Source organism: Pseudochaenichthys georgianus, chromosome 5, assembly GCF_902827115.2.
Source record: "Pseudochaenichthys georgianus chromosome 5, fPseGeo1.2, whole genome shotgun sequence".
Taxonomy (NCBI): domain Eukaryota; kingdom Metazoa; phylum Chordata; class Actinopteri; order Perciformes; family Channichthyidae; genus Pseudochaenichthys; species Pseudochaenichthys georgianus.
Genome location: NC_047507.1, coordinates 43,336,977 through 43,349,130, shown reverse-complemented (window position 1 = coordinate 43,349,130; position 12,154 = coordinate 43,336,977). Strand labels below are relative to the sequence as shown.

The following is a 12,154-nucleotide window of genomic DNA, read 5'->3' as shown; positions in this document are numbered from 1 at the left end:
TTGAAAAGGTGTGTGTGTTTACAGAAGGTCCAGTTGTGATAGACATGGTTCGCCACTGCCACGCACAATAAGGGGCACACTCTGGACTTAATGATCTCAAAGGGTCTGAATATCTCTAAGGTTGTGGTGACTGATGTTGCACTCTCTGATCATTCCTGTGTTTTCTTTGAGAGCTCTATTTCTGTTCACAAAAATGTTCAAAAAGAGGTAACCACAAAGCGATATTTAACTGAAAATACTAGGGAAATGTTTACTCAGAATATTTCTTCCACACTTGCCCCTGCTAACATCTCCGTAAATTTCATTTCATTTTTATTTGTCCTGCTCATGGAACGCAAAACCAAATGTACAATAATTGCCACAAAACATGACTACCATTGAGCGAAAAGGAGCAGGGAGAAGAATAACATCTTATGTGACCTGCCCCTTACTAAAAAAACAAACAAAATACAAATAGATGGTCTGCCCTTCATAATAATAATTTTTTTTTTTCACAGCCAAACATAACAGTATCTTAGGATACTAAGAGAAACACACACAAAAAAAAAAACTTATTTCCCACTTGACGGTTAACGGAAAGAAACAAAACAACACCAAAACATCACATGTATAAGGAAAAGAAAAGTGCAACACCCTCATCTGAGTCAAACTGGAGAAGAAGGTGGAAAGCGACGCATGATGATAATAATAACAATAACAACAATAACAATGGCAATGGGACCCGCAAATACAGAGGAGACATCACATCAAAGACATCAAAAACATGAAGGACCAGAGTACATAGACTTATTCACATTCTGCTTCATATAGTCCCATCTTTCTTAATTTATACAACTTCTTTAACTGAAAAATACAAATACAATTCTTTAGATCCTTGTGTTGAGAATTCCACAATTGTACACCAACTACCGAAATACACATTTGTTTAAGAGTAGTCCTTGCATATGGATGCTTACAATGTAATTTCCTTCTGTGGTCTTCCTTGTCTGATCCAAAAGCAAACAACTGTTGTAAACATGCTGGTAACATTCTGCATTGTGCATTACTGATAATGTCTGCAGCTCAGCTATGTCTTTGAGTTTCAAGAGTCCTGACTTAAAACACAGTCTGTTGGTGTGTTCTCTTGAATCAGCTTTATGAATTATTCTTACTGCCCTTTTCTGTAATATTGACAATGGCTTTATGTTGCTCATGTACGTGTTGCCCCACACTTCTATACAATAAATGAAAAATGGCAAAATGAGTGAACAGTACAACATCCTCAATGCCTTGTAATCTAGCAAATACTTTGCCTTGTTTAGAACAGAAATATTCCTAGACACTTTGGTTTCAACATGTGCTATGTGTGATTTCCATGTCAGGTTTTCATCCAGCGTCACACCTAAGAATCGAAATTCAGAAACCCTTTCAATAAAAACTCCATCAATGGACAGAGAAATGTTTTCATCTTTTTTTCTATAAGCAAAAACCATAAACTTCGTTTTATTCAAATTTAGGGTTAACTTATTTTCATCAAACCATCTTTTAAGTTTGACCATTTCATGTCCAATACACTTTGCTAAAATGTTGAAATCATCTCCTGAACAAAATACATTTGTGTCGTCTGCAAACAACACAAATTTCAATAATGTTGACGTTTCACATATGTCATTGATGTACAAAATAAAAAGTTTAGGCCCTAAAACCGAGCCCTGCGGGACACCACATTCTATGTTCATAGACTCCGATGTACTACCAGCAAATTCTACATATTGTTGTCTGTTATCTAAATAACTTTTCAACCAATCTAGAACTACTCCTCTCACTCCGTATCTATGTAATTTCTAAATTAATAGGTAATGGTTATGGTGTCAAATGCCTTTTTTAAGTCACCTATTGTGTATTTCTTTCTTTCTATAGCTGTTGTAATTTCTTCTGTTATTTTCATTAAAGCTAAAGCTGTAGATCAATTTTTCTTAAATCCATACTGACTCTCACTCAATACATTTTTCAATAAAATTATCAAATTTTTGGACAAACAATTTCTCAAGGACCTTTGAAAATTGTGAAAGCAAGGACAAATTGGTAAATTGGCTTTTGTCCCCTGTTTTAAAAAGTGGGATAACTTTAGTTATTTTCATGCTATCTGGGAAAATACCTGTCTGAAATGAAAGATTATAGATGTAGCTTAGCGGTTTAATTATACAGTCAATAGTCATTTTCACTATTGTCATGTCGATCCATCACTATCTGTCGAAGTCTTATTTTTGCATTTGTATACAGTGGATCTAATTTCAATTTCGTTTATCTCTCCCAGAAACATTGACTGCAACACTTTACTTCCCCCAATTCCGCCATCCTCTTTTTGCCCATTGTGTTGTTTTGCAATAGTCTTTGCAAGATTAGGTCCGACAAAAAAAGAGTTGAATTCATGTACCACTTCATTCATGTTTTTTTACAACCTTATTGTTGTCATCAATGAAGTGACTGGGCAGGCCAGTGGATACAGATTTATTTCCAATAACGTTATTTAAGACTTTCCATGTGACCTTGATATCATTTTTCTTTTAACATATTATAATATTCTCTTTTTGCTTGTCTCATTATAACTGTCAACTTATTTTTATATGCCTTGTATTGCTTTTCAATTGCCTTTGTCCTACATTTTATGAAGTCTTTATAAAGGTTATTTTTCTTCTTGCAAGCATTTTGTAAGCCCTTGGTTATCCAAGGCTTTTGATGATAAGTCCCTTTATATGTACGGAGTACAGCGGGACAATGTTTGTCATACAGTGATATGTAGATATTTAGGAAGGACTCATATGCAGCATTTACATCTTCTACATAAACCCCTCTCCACTCTTCCTTTAAGAGGTCACTCCTAAATGTGTCTTTTGCTTCAGCAGTCCTTACCCTGACATATCTACTGCGAGTCTCTTCCTTCTCTTCCTTTAAGAGGTCAGTCCTTACCCTGACATATCTACTGTGAGTCTCTTCCTTCTTTTTCTTTAATTGCCAATCACACGCTACAAATACAGGTAAATGTCATTTATTATTAGCCCACTCTTTTCACTGTTTTCCATGACATTTGTAAAGATATTGTCGATCAATGTTGCACAAGTTGATGTTATTCTACTGGGTTTAGTGATTAGGGGATAAAGCCCCATGTTGTACAATGCATCCAGGAAATCAGAAGTTGTTTTGTGTTTAGATACATTTAGAAGGTCGATGTTAAAATCCCCACAAATAATACATGTTTTATTTTCATGTAGGCCATCCATTAATACTCCTAAACTATCTTTAAAATCTCTACATTTGATCCTGGTGCTCTATATGCACAAGTCACAACAACATTTCTCTTCCTTTCCATTTCAATTTCTATAGTTATACATTCCATTAAATCATCAGTCACAATTGACATTTTTTCAACCAGTGTGCATTTTAGGAAGCTGTCCACATAAAGAGCCACACCCCCTCCTCTCTTATTGGTTCTGTTGATATGGTGTAGCACGTAACCCTCAATTTGGAAATCAGTGACTTCGTCTTTATTTAGTTAAGTTTCCGAAATGAGCTAGTAGATCATTTTAATTCAAAAATTTAAAATGTTATAGATGCCATTGCTCCAACTAAGGTAAAGGAAGTTACTGGGAAGAAAATATCTCCATGGAGAAAGGCCATGACCGTGAGAGCAGAAAAAAGAGTGTCGAAAAGCTGAACGCAGGTGGCGAAAAACAAATCTCCAGGTTCACTTTGAAATCTATAAAGAGAGACTTGGCCTTTATAATTTGGAATTGAAAATTGCACGACAATCTTTCTTCTCTGACATCATTACCAAAAACAAAAACAACGCACGTGCCTTGCTTGCTACCGTTGACAGACTAAGCACCGCGCTTGGAGGCAGGACCAAACCATTACGTGTACAGAGGCTTTGGATAATTCACTTTTGGAAGAAAAAAAGTTAAATGAATCGTAAGTTTAGTGAGTACATTATCAATATAACTTTCTATTAATGTTAATTATTGATGATTGATGAAAGGTTACTCTGAGCCTCTCCGCTCACACAGTGTTCAAATAGGGACGGAAAGAGCAGGTTGGTTTATCACAGGCGTTTATTAGCTCCAAACAAAGTATACACGTTGCCCGTGTGGGAACCTTCACAGGTCCTTTGGCGACCTTCCAGGATCCCGCCTACTGCAAAACAGACCAGAACCAGGTTACGACATGCTTTTATTCCGGCACTGATTACCTGATTCCGATCAGCTGTCTGGCCTCCGGCTGAGCCACTCCCTTCACTCCAGCAGCCAGTTCGGTCAGGGGACTGGTCAGCTCCGAAAAGGACGGGATGACGGGATGAACCGCCTGTAGTAGCCGGCCAGCCCCATGAACCTCCTGACCTCTTTTTTCGTCTTGGGCGCCAGACAGGCTGAAATGGCGTTTGTTTTCTCTCCTAATTTTCTCTTGTGTTCAGGCAGCCGATAGTGCCGTGAACGAATGGCCACGCCCGGGGGCGTTTCTATGCGGTGGTGTATGAGAGAGGTGCGCTCTGGCAGCGGAGAGAACACGTCGGCACACTGCCTTTGCAACGGAGCAACGTCTGCTCTCTGGCCCGGTGAGAGATTGTCGCTACAACAGACCGGGGCTAATTGGTTGCTTTTAATGACCTCTGGTCCCAACTCATCTCTCTCAATCACCGTGGTGGCCAGAGAAACAGACGCCACCTCCCTTCATGCTTTCAGGAGGTTAAGGTGGTACATCTGTGTTGCTCCCCCCCTGTCAGAACGCACCACCTCATAATCTACGTCCCCCACTCGTCGTGTGACCACGAAGGGACCTTGCCACTTGGCGAGTAGTTTAGAGCTAGAGGCTTTGGGAGTAGGCATGAGCAGGCATGAGAATCACTCACCTTTCGGCGAAATTCGCCATTTTGAATCCAAAATAGGTCGTTTGTGTGATTCATGTAGATCTGCAATACAAATATTTTTGGGGTATGGGGGGGGGTCTGGGATTGGGACCCGGAGTAATCTGCGGCCGCGAGCTGTTATGTGCCATCATGACATGCATGGTTTTCTTTTTTTATATATTATAATGCAGCGCGAGCTGTGTGCTCGAGTCTTCCTGCCTGTCGGCTCTGCTGCTCCGCGATGAGGGTCTAGCTTCAGCAGCCACATTAGCTACGGGTGCGTTCGTTAATATTAACTGTGCGGTCCGGAGTCACTGTGGTACAGACTGGACCGCTGGTGAACAGCTGTTAGAACGGGCCAGAGCAGAGCTCCCTGTCGGAACGCAGCGTGATGTGCACTGAAAAGTTTTTCTGTCGCAATATTATCGTTGAGCTAGCTAGCTAGCATACATTGTCACTATCTGCTAACGTTAGCTTTAGCCTTCGTTTTCTAATAGTTTTTTTTTCATAGGCTATAAACGGAGGTGGTATAAGTATAGATATTGTACTTGAGTAAAAGTAGAAGCACTCAGATATTGTACTAGAGTAAAAGTAGAAGTACTCAGATCTTGTACTTGAGTAAAAGTAGAAGTACTCAGATCTTGTACTTGATTAAAAGTAGAAGTACTCAGATCTTGTACTTGATTAAAAGTAGAAATACTCAGATCTTGTACTTGAGTAAAAGTAGAAGTACTCAGGTCTTGTACTTGAGTAAAAGTAGAAGTACCAGAGTGTAGGAATAGGTATACTCGTAGTAAAAGTACTGCATTCAAAATGTTCCTCAAGTAAAAGTAGAAAAGTATTCTCATCAAAATATAGTGAAAGTAGCGACAGTAAAAGTAGTCGTTGTGCAGATTGGTCCATTTCAGAATAATATATATGATATGTTTTATAATGATTGATCATGAAAGTGTTCTCAAAGCTGGTGAAGGTGCAGCGAATCTGAATGACTTTGTATACTGCAGGGTAGCTTGTGGATTTACTCCAGGTGGAACTAAAGTCTGATTCAACACTTGATTCGATTTCACATCATTCATCCAGATCTGTGAAGTAACTAAAGGTATTATACATGTAGTGGATTAAAAGTACACCATTTACCTATGAACTGTAGAGGAGAAGAAGAACAAAGTAGCAAAACATTGAAATACTTAAATAAAGTACAAGTATCTCAAAATTGTACCCAAGTATAGTACTTGAGTTTATGAATTTAATTACTTTACTCCAGATGCCATAAAGATAGAAAGACTCAGCCTTGCACAGAGGCATGACAATAGATTTTCAAAATGCTCAACAGTGCTGCCAAAATTATAAACTGACTGCTACACAATTAAAATAAATGCTTTTATATATTTCTATTAGATGTGACTCTTTACCATTTCTGTTATTATTAACACTGCTGCTTTAGTTGTTTTGACTGCTAAAATCCTCTGTTATTCCTCATTTTAAAGCCGATATTCCGTGGGGTCGGGGGGCTCGGGTCCTTGTCACCTTTTCCATACCTGATGAGTTTGCATCCCTGATAATACTTAGTAAGGAGGTCATAATATTTTTGACTCATGGCTGAAGTTAAGTTTCTCCAGCTCTCCCCAGGTTGGCAAAAAAAAATGCATCTCAAAATGCATCAGATTGATGCTTTAAAATATGGAATATTCAAAATATTCTTCTGGGGGAGCATGCCCCCGGACCCCCCTAGAGGGATAATATCCTTCTCACCTGTTTCACCCATGACTCGTTTTCATGCCTGGATGGGAGTAATACAAGCACTTTATCTCCCGGTGAAAATTGTCTCAGTTTCGACCCTCTGTTGTACAGGCGCTGCTGACGTTCCTGAGCCTGGAGCAAATTATCCCGTGATATCTGCCCCAGTGAGTGGAGCCATCAATACTCACCACCTGGCCGAAGGCGTGCTGAAGGGTCTCGTCCCTCGACTGTTCGAGGGGGAAATCCTCCACGGGAAACACCAGCGGGTCCAGAGGGACCTCCGCGGCCCCCTTCGTGTCAGTTTCCCCCTCGACGTCGTCAGCCGCAGCCGACTCTCCACTAAACACAGCACACAACTCACATTTCCCTGCCGTCCATGAACGCACCCCCATAGCCCCCGCTAGCTTAGCAAACCCCGGCCAATTCGTTCCCAAAATCAGGGGGTGCGTAAGGCGAGTGCTAACTCCAGCCCTGACTCTATGCTTTTTCCCCTTATAAGAAATGTCCAGCGTCACCTCCGGGTACTGGTGAATATCCCCATGCACACACCTCACCTTCACCCACGATGCTTCAATCAATGCCCCAGGCCGAACCAAGCGCTGATGGAACATCGTCTGATTATAGCCCGTGTCCATCAGAGCCTGGTGTGTACCCCCCTGTATACATACTGATATACGGTACGTCCCTTCCAAATCGGGGGAGGCAACTGGCGGTCCCGCAACCCGGACCAGCTGTCCGACCTCCATGAGAGGACACTCCCGTCGGAAGTGGCCGGGCTGCCCGCACCGCCAGCAATCCTGCCCTGACGTCTGAGGAGCCCCCCGTGGTGCCGGACGACTAGAAGCATAGGACGGACCCTGGGGAGAAATAAAAACAGGAGGGTAAGGTAGGGCTTGGGGGGAAAGTGTCGTGGGTTGGGGCTGTGTGGTGGTGGGGAGGGTAGGCCAGCTGCTCCAGGAAACCTCCTCCTCGGGGCTGGGACGGGTCGGCCCGCTGAAACGGCTGGTGGTCGGGGCTCCTCTTTCATGCTCCGCCGGGGAAGCGAGAGGTGGTCGGCTGCTTCCAGGTTGGCGGGGCGATGGCACTGGACCCAATTCGCCGTAGAAGATGGCATGCCGGCGATTAACTGCTCCAGCGCCACCTGCCCGACAACTTCCTCAGCGGAGCGCACCCCCGGCTCGCTGCATCCAGGAGCCGCTGCGCGTAGGAGAAGGGCCGGTCAGCGTCCTCGAAGGGGAGGGCCGGGAACCGGCGGCGATGTCCCTCTGGCGTGCTGCCAAGCCGGTCCAGGACGGCCTTCCTCAGATGCCGGTACACATGCGAGAGGCTGCTGGCAGGCTGTGGGCGGCTAGCTGCGCACCCCCAGATAGCAGAGGCAATAGCCGTGCTGCCCACTCCTACTCCGGCCACCCGCACGCCGCCGCTGTGCCCTCAAAGATGTCCAGGTATGCCTCCGGATCATCCTCTGCCGTCAATTTCTGGAGGGCAATTGAAGGCGGTCGGGCCGGGTTGGTGGCGGGATCGGCCTCCCGAGCGGCCGGACGCTGCAGCAGCTCCCGTAGGAGAGCCCGGTCCTCGCGCTGGCTCGAGGCGATCCCGAGCAGAGCCTCGCTCTGCTGTCGCTGTAATGCTGTGGTGGTCTCCTGAATGTGAGCGAGACGTTGGAGGGCCTGATCCAGCGGGGTTTCTCCTTCCGACATGATGTCCCTGTTCAGGCGCCACTGTGAGCCTCTCCGCTCACACAGTGTTCAAATAGGGACGGAAAGAGCAGGTTGGTTTATCACAGGCGTTTATTAGCTCCAAACAAAGTATACACGGGTCTCCAACGTTGCCCGTGTGGGAACCTTCACAGGTCCTTTGGCGACCTTCCAGGATCCCACCTACTGCAAAACAGACCAGAACCAGGTTACGACATGCTTTTATTCCGGCACTGATTACCTGATTCCGATCAGCTGTCTGGCCTCCGGCTGAGCCACTCCCTTCACTCCAGCAGCCGTTGCCCTAACCACACCCCGCTGCCACAGTTACTTCACATTTTTTTCTTAATGTTCTAAAAATGTTTGGCCCCCTGCCAGTCACGGGCCCTTAGAATCGTCCTAACTTTTCACCCCCTTATGGTGCCCCTGGTACCAGGAGACAGCGTTTGGTACTCACCCCACACGAAGCGTGGTTTTAATAAGTGCAGTCTTCCTCATTTTCCTCCTCAGTGTCTCCTTCACTGTCCTCTAATTCCACTTCTTGCATGGTAGATGATGAAGATGCTGCAGGTGCACCTCCCTGTCCCTGTTTAAGCCTCCAATTTGCTTTCTCTAAAACTTGTTGCAATGCCAGAACTGTGAAGTCCTTGCATTTCCTGAGGCCAAGTTGAAGGATCAAACACTAAGAAATGATCACATGACTTGAAGTCATATCAGATGTGGGATGAAACTAAGTACACTGCAAGCACTGTACTTAAAGGGGACCTATCATGCAAAATGCACTTTGTGCAAATCTTTTAAAAACGGGGGAACAACGAGCGGATACAAATTTTCTGCAGATCTGACGTCAAATCGGCAGCGGACCCACAGAAAATTGCTATCAGAAACAATGCCTGACGTGTTTTGGACGTAATTTCGTCTTTGTTTACATTAGCAAGCCTCGCTAACACTCAGAGCTAACCTGCACTGGCATCGCCGCTCACCGTTCCTCTCCTTCTCTCCCTCTCCTTCTCTTTATCGACCTTCCATTTGGTGCTCAGCCGTACAGATTCTCTGGTCTCCGCCCAGTCTCGTTCATCCGCCTCTTCCACCTCTCTCTGCTCCTCGTCGCTCTGGCCGACCCCCCGACGGTGATCTCCATCCACAAGTCAGAATCTTCTTCCTCGCTGTTACGACCCATGGTCGTTATGTTGTTTGTGTGCAGGTATTTTCTTCTTCCTCCTGTGTAGTGAACAGGTGGTGCCCGGTAGCTGATTGGCTGCCCTCGACAGGCTGATTGGTCCACCTGGGGAGACAGGAGGATATTAAGCGGCAGCCGTGCAGTTCCTCGGCCGCTCTCTCTGACTCAACTTCTCCGACTCCCAATGCGGCGCTTGATTTGATATTTTGTTTTGTGGTGCTGTGTTCGCACTTTGGTATCGTTTTGTCCTTCTCCTCTGGCTGCGAGCTAGTTTCACCTTGCCTGTCTTTGTAAGACAGATTTATGTTCTCAGGAGTGCAAACTCTTTTTTTTCCTTTTCCCTTTTGGATTGTTCGTTTCCTCCTGTTTAAGGTAGTGTAGGTAAGAAGCCTGTATATTTATTTTCTCGGTTAGCTAAGATGTTGAGTTTAAAGGTTTGTTTGTTTTTTGTTGGTTTTGTTACTCCTGTTTGTGAATTATTGTTGGTAAATAAATGTACCAAATGCTTTCTCTGACTCGGTGTCCGTGTTCTTGGGAGTGGGAAGAGTGCAAATGTTTTGCTGCGCCTAGGTTCCCCTAGACCTGGGCGTAACACTCGCTCTCCTCCTTCTGCTCCACCTGGTGATCGTGTCCAAGCTCCTCTTCACCCCACTAGAGCTCCCCGACGTTGCCGCACCTGCTGCTGCCGCTACCTTTGAAGCCATCGTTACCGCTGCCGCTGTCTTTGGAGCCATCGTTGCCGCTGCCTTTGGAGCCGTCGCTTCCGCTGCCACTGCTTCTGCCTTTGCCGCTGCTGCTGCTGCCGCCGCTACCATTACTGCCTCTTTCTTCCTTTTCCCCACACTCAAGCGTAGTGACCCTTCGTTCCACATTTAAAGCATTTTAACTCGGGGCATTCTCTGACGATATGCCCTGGCTTAATGCACAGACCAGGATCTGGGATCTGCCCATCATGGAGTACTCTGAAATATTCTAAGCCTCTCAATGTGCTGAACTTTGTCGAGTAGGGGAGCGATCTTACCTCGTCATTGAATCTTGCTTTCAGGAAGTGAGTACCATCAGCGATATCTGTTCCTGGCCACACACGTCTTAATTTCCGACATTGGCCTTGCTCCATCTTTAATGTACACTGGCATGTTTATGAACGACACCACTATCTTATTCACCGTAATGTCCTTGCATGTACCATTGCCCCATTCACTCTCAGGCCCTCCATGATATTCCTTTTTCCTTCTCTGCTTCCCATTGTCAGTTCATATGTTCTTTCCCCTCTTAACCTGCATCCCACCACCACTCCACAGTCTTTTTGGAACTGCTCTTAATAGATCCATCAGAGACACAGCCTCTTTTCCTGCATCCACCGTCACTTCCACCGTTAATTCCTTCCCGTATTTCTCTCCATTTTTTTCTCCTCCTTCTCCCGTTTTCTGGTTTTGTCCATGTTCTTTCTCTTGGTCGTTTTCCTTTCGTTGTTCTTTATTGTTAATCCCAATCTGTGACTCAGTAGTATAATCTACTGAGTCCCAGACAGCAAAGGCTAAGAAACAGTAACTTTCAACAAAACAACGAAGATACACTTGAACAACTCACAAACGATTGCTCTCTCGTTACTTCCTGCTCCGTATGCGTTACTAGCGGTTCAGAGGAGTATGCCTGCACTAACCACTGCGTTACAGGGGCCCTGTGTACTGTGTATTGACCAACATGGAATTTAGGGGGAGATTAAGAGAGAGAAAGTAAAATGGGTGCTACCATGTGTACACTTCACACTCATAAATATCCACTCATCCTCCCTTGGTCTTTAGATATCATTGCTACAGTGGAGAATGAGAAGCCGTCTCCATGTGCCCAGGCAGGAAATGGCCGGCGTTGTACCATCAACGGCACGGAGTGTCGAGCTGGGTGGCCAGGCCCAAACCAGGGAATCACACACTTTGACAACCTTGGCTTTTCCATGCTGACCGTCTACCAGTGCATCACCACACAAGGATGGACTGATGTCCTCTACTGGGTAAGTTCTTAGTGTGGTCTAAAAGCATAACGTTACTTTGAGTTCTTATTTCAGCCATCAAGGATCATTTGTTGTCAGTCCGCAGTAATAAAATGCAGTTTTATACCATTTATGACCAAATGAAACACAAACATCAGGCCACGTGCATTACTGCATTGCATTTTATAAATTGGCATCAGGAGAAATATAAAATGCAGAAACAGAAACACCAGTGGATTTTCATGGCAGATAATATGTCAAGCATCTTGACGTTTACCATTTGACATCAGTGAAACATTGTCCATGTTCAGAATGAATGTAGCAATGGCAGAGATATCCTGAGTCGTGTCAATTTTCAAAACGCTGTATTGTTCACTTCTTCAACACAAAATGCCCATGTCATTTCAACTCCACATTTGTGTGTGTAATTTGAATAAGAGATAAGATAAGATGGTACTTTATTGATCCCAATTTGGGAAATGTTTGTGTTGCAGTAGCATACAAATACATGGCTTTGTACAATACAAAATAAAAGACAAGAAATAAACAAGAAAGTAGAAAATATACAATTTACAAATGAACAATAACAAGATATAAAGCAAGGTATTATATAAGTATGTGACAGATGGAATATTAAATATTAAAGTGGATATATACATGTAAAATGT

The 12,154-nt window shown here is 44.2% G+C and overlaps 1 protein-coding gene across 1 annotated transcript in view; it reads left to right on the top strand.

Moving 5' to 3' along the window:
• LOC117446411 (dihydropyridine-sensitive L-type skeletal muscle calcium channel subunit alpha-1-like) overlaps positions 1 to 12,154 on the top strand; it is a 124,724-nt gene that overhangs the window by 25,180 nt on the left and 87,390 nt on the right. The window contains exon 6 of the mRNA XM_034082571.2: positions 11,302 to 11,507. Coding sequence (XP_033938462.1) covers positions 11,302 to 11,507 — 206 coding nt within the window. The remainder of the gene's footprint in view (positions 1 to 11,301; positions 11,508 to 12,154) is intronic.